The sequence below is a fragment of the Terrapene carolina genome, unplaced genomic scaffold (genome assembly GCF_002925995.2).
Source record: "Terrapene carolina triunguis isolate 2854851 unplaced genomic scaffold, T_m_triunguis-2.0 Scaffold30063, whole genome shotgun sequence".
In the NCBI taxonomy this organism is placed as follows: Eukaryota; Metazoa; Chordata; order Testudines; family Emydidae; genus Terrapene; species Terrapene triunguis.
Genome location: NW_020694414.1, coordinates 220 through 4,660, shown reverse-complemented (window position 1 = coordinate 4,660; position 4,441 = coordinate 220). Strand labels below are relative to the sequence as shown.

Sequence of the window (4,441 nt, the reverse complement as noted above, 5' to 3'; positions counted from 1 at the left end):
GTTGTGCAATTTTTTTAATGTGAATAAGGGCTCACCCATGTGAAGAGGCTGAGAAACACAGATCTGTACAAAGGCTTGTTTAGTATAATATGAAACCTGGCTGACCCTGAGCAAATTCCACTATTGCCTTGCTGCCATCACAGACGTCCCATCCCTTATCAGAGCCATGTACTACATCGGAGGAAATGCTAGAGAGCTCTCTTTTCCAGGGGTGGCTGCAGAGAAAATCCCCCGTGCAGAGGTGGCTGAGGGGCACCCAGCATGTTATAGAAATAGCGGGCTACAGCTGGAAGTGGCAGATTCAGCTGGAGAATTGATGGTCATTTTCCTACCCCACCTCAATCTACCTCCTTAAGAGCGGAGGACTTACCCCATGGGAAGGTATGGGTGGGGGTCCCAGATTCCCAGGGGAGGTGGGGGAGATGGAGTGAATGTGGGGGTGCAGATATTTCCCCCCCAATAAAGTGCCTGAATCCCCCAGCTGCTATCGGGGGCAGGAGGAGTGACTACATTTGGAGCAGGTGAGACACTGGGCTGGAAGGTGAGGCAGAAAGCAGAGTGGCAGCTTCTCAGACAGGGGCGTTAGCCAAGAGCCCACCAGGGCCCAGAGCGTTCCCATCCCAGCACCGGGCGGCAGCAGCAATAGGACGATGTTGCAGCAAGGAAGCGAAGGAAGAATCCTCAGGGTAAAGCCAGCTGCTGGGCGTGGAGGGACAGACACCAGCCCTCGCGGAGTCATTCCCACTTCACTTCCCTTCCTTCTCAGACCATTCCTTGTAGCTGCCTTCGTAGTTACGGGCCCTGCAGAGACAGGAAGTGACATGTGGATCAGAATGAGAGATGGGAGGGACTATCCACAGCTAGATGGACCCGCTGCCTCTGGAGTGGAAGAGACAGACCCAGCCCTGTGACTGCTCATGGGCCAGAAACCCAAGTGGGACCAGAACATCAGAGGCGGAGCTGTGCCCAGAACTTTGAGAAATAACCTGTCCCCAGCACAGGGTCATACGGGTGAATTTGAAGGGTCCCTGAGGAACCAAGGTAGCTGTGGGAACATTCCCTATGGGGTTAGAGCATAAGAACATAAGAACGGCCGTACCGGGTCAGACCAAAGGTCCATCTAGCCCAGTATCCGGTCTACCGCCAGTGGCCAATGCCAGGTGCCCCAAAGGGAGTGAACCAACAGGCAATGATCAAGTGATCTCTCTCCTGCCATCCATCTCCATCCTCTGACAAACAGAGGATGGGGACACCATTCCTTACCCAGCCTGGTTAATAGCCATTAATGGACTTAACCACCATGAATTTATCCAGTTCTCTTCTAAACGCTGTTATAGTCCTAGCCTTCACAACCTCCTCACGTAAGGAGTTCCACAAGTTGACTGTGCGCTGCATGAAGAAGAACTTCCTTGTATTTGTTTTAAACCTGCTGCCTATTAATTTCATTTGGTGACCCCTAGTTCTTGTATTACGGGAATAAGTAAATAACTTTTCCTTATCCACTTTCTCCACATCACGCATGATTTTATATACCTCTATCATATCCCCCCTTAGTCTCCTCTTTTCCAAGCTGAAGAGTCCTAGCCTCTTTAATGTCTCCTCATATGGAATCCGTTCCAAACCCCTAATCATTTTAGTTGCCCTTTTCTGAACCTTTTCTAGTGCCAGTATATCTTTTTTTAGATGAGGAGACCACATCTGTACACAGTATTCGAGATGTGGGCGTACCATCGATTTATATAAGGGCAATAATATATTCAGTCTTATTCTCTATCCCCTTTTTAATGATCCCTAACATCCTGTTTGCTTTTTTGACCGCCTGCACACTGCGTGGACATCTTCAGAGAACTAGCCACGATGACTCCAAGATCTTTTTCCTGACTTGTTGTAGCTAAATTAGCCCCCATCATATTGTATGTATAGTTGGGGTTATTTTTTCCAATGTGCATTACTTTACATTTATCCACATTAAATTTCATTTGCCATTTTGTTTCTCAATCACTTAGTTTTGTGAGATCTTTTTGAAGTTCATCACAGTCTGCTTTGGTCTTAACTATCTTGAGCAGTTTAGTATCATCTGCAAACTTTGCCACCTCACTGTTTACCCCTTTCTCCAGATCATTTATAAATAAGTTGAATAGGATTGGTCCGAGGCCTGACCCTTGGGGAACACCACTAGTTACCCCTCTCCATTCTGAGAATTTACCATTAATTCCTACCCTTCATTCCTGGTCTTTTAACCAGTTCTCAATCCATGAAAGGACCTTCCCTTTTATCTCTTGACAACTTAATTTACGTAAGAGCCTTTGGTGAGGGGCCTGTCAAAGGCTTTCTGGAAATCTAAGTACACTATGTCCACTGGACCCCCCCTTGTCCACATGTTTATTGACCCCTTCAAAGAACTCTAATAGATTAGTAAGACACGATTTCCCTTTACAGAAACCATGTTGACTATTGCTCAACAGTTAGCTAGGAATTACTCTGTCCTCTCTCTCAGTAGCTAACCAAGACTTTGTCTCTGTGGCCTTGGTGAGAATCTGGAGTACCACCATCCCCTCCAGTGAGTTTACTCCAGAATACACCAGTATAAGCAAGATCGGTGCTGAGGGATATCTGAGCCCTCTCCTTCTCCACCAGACCCAATGATTTCTCCATTAATAACCCTATACGTGAGAGCTTAGGGGGGCGCTCAGAAGGGCTGGAGTCCATAGGACCCAGGGCATTTTAATCACCTACACCCCTTGCCTCCAAACCCACAGAGCCCGTGGTATGTTCACAATCTCCCTGAGGGTCTAGTGCCCCATGGTACAAGAGCCCAAGGTGGAGGGGCAGGCTCACTTGGCGTAGCCGAGGGTTATGGCGATCTTTGTGGCCTGAGCCGCTCTCCTGCCCCTCTGGCAGTAGAAGATCAAGTTCTCGTCATCCATCCGTGGCTTGTCCATGCCATATTTCATCTTAAACGTCTCAGGGTCCATCTTCAGGGCTTCCTCGACTTCTGCCACTGGGTGGGGGAAAGAGAGAGAGATGATCGCGATCAGCAGTGTTGGTGTATCACATCTCCACTAGATGGGGATGTGACACTAGCTAATGGAGTTACTCCTTTAGCTCAAGTGGTAAAGGTCTGTATCTTTATGCTGAAGTTGCAGAGTTAAACCCTGATGATGATTGTGGGCGAGTGCTACACTGCTCCATAAATACAGGCGATGATGCTCTTATGTTTATGCATGCAAGTCCCACGTTCTTTATAAAGGGACACAAGCTACCACTTTTCCCACTCCTGAATTGCAGCACCTTCTGTGGTGGAACACAGCAAATGAGCAAGACACGGAAACTCTGCACGTCCATTTAGAACAGGAAGTGAAGTAGAATCCTGCATCCATTTAAAACCACCAAGGTAGTTTAAGGAAGGAGAGAATTCCCCAAGCTGGAATTTGGCCAGGGTTACGCCCTGTTAGGAGTGCTAGTAATAATGCAGAATTCAGGCCTGTATTTTTGCCTGAGATAGAATTTTAGATTTGTTTGCTCATTTAATTTTTGATACATTTATATTCTTACTAATATGTGTAAACAAAGGACAGCCACTGTTCATGTTGCTTCTGCCTAGCCAGATACGTTTGTTAGTATAATGGAAACAGATAAGAACAGTTGAAGTGTTACTGGGTATAATGAAAGTATAATATAGGAGTGCACATGTTAACACTGCCTCAACCTCTATCTTAAGGGAAGGTCAAACAACCCGTTGGGAAGGGCAGGAGGGGATTGGGGGGAAGGTATAACACACTAAAAGGCAAAAAAAAGTGCACCTGTTCCTGACTGTACCACAACCTCACTCCTTACCCCTCCCATGGGATACAAAAGAGGTGGGACCAAACCCCCAGACTCATGACCCCCAAAACGGAACATGACCATCAATTGTAAGGGGGGGGGGGGGGACCGCAAGCGTGCATTGCAGGTATAATGCTGCCTGCTAAAGCGGGGAGAGAACGGAACACTGGGGAACAAGGCTCTGCAGTGTCCAAGTTATTGACATGCTGCCTTAAAACCAACCCCAATAAACATCGCATTGCCTGCACTTCGGCCTTCTGGTCTTCTGCTTTCTGTCTGCATGACAAGAACCAGGGGAGAGGGTGAAGGGAAAGCCCTCTACACACCCATCTGCTTGTGCACACGTAGGGTCTTCATTGATCCAGCTTTGGTCTCATGTCACTTCCCCAGCACACTGGAGAGCAGGGAAGAAAGAGCGCCCCCTGCTGAGTTACTAATTCCACTTTCTCCAGGGCTCTAGTGCTACGTATCAGGAACGATGGGCCTGGAGTCCTTGCAGCTGACCTGGGGCTGGCTGGCTCAGCCCTCAGGCAGGCTAATGAGCCCAGCTGGGCTGTGGCAGAGTCGCCTGATTGGCTCTTCCATTGGCTGCAAGGAGACTACGGATCTGCATTTA

At 48.0% G+C, this 4,441-nt stretch overlaps 1 protein-coding gene across 1 annotated transcript; it reads right to left on the bottom strand.

Annotated features, from left to right (window-relative positions):
- Nucleotides 1-6: 6 nt before the first annotated feature.
- LOC112101912 (thiosulfate:glutathione sulfurtransferase-like) lies at nucleotides 7-3,001 on the bottom strand (the record flags this gene model as incomplete). The annotated part of the gene is made up of 2 exons (XM_026662756.2): nucleotides 7-801; nucleotides 2,839-3,001. Coding segments are annotated over 2 exons (218 nt in total), but the record flags the coding sequence as incomplete, so codon positions are not given.
- Between the last annotated feature and the right edge of the window lie 1,440 nt (nucleotides 3,002-4,441).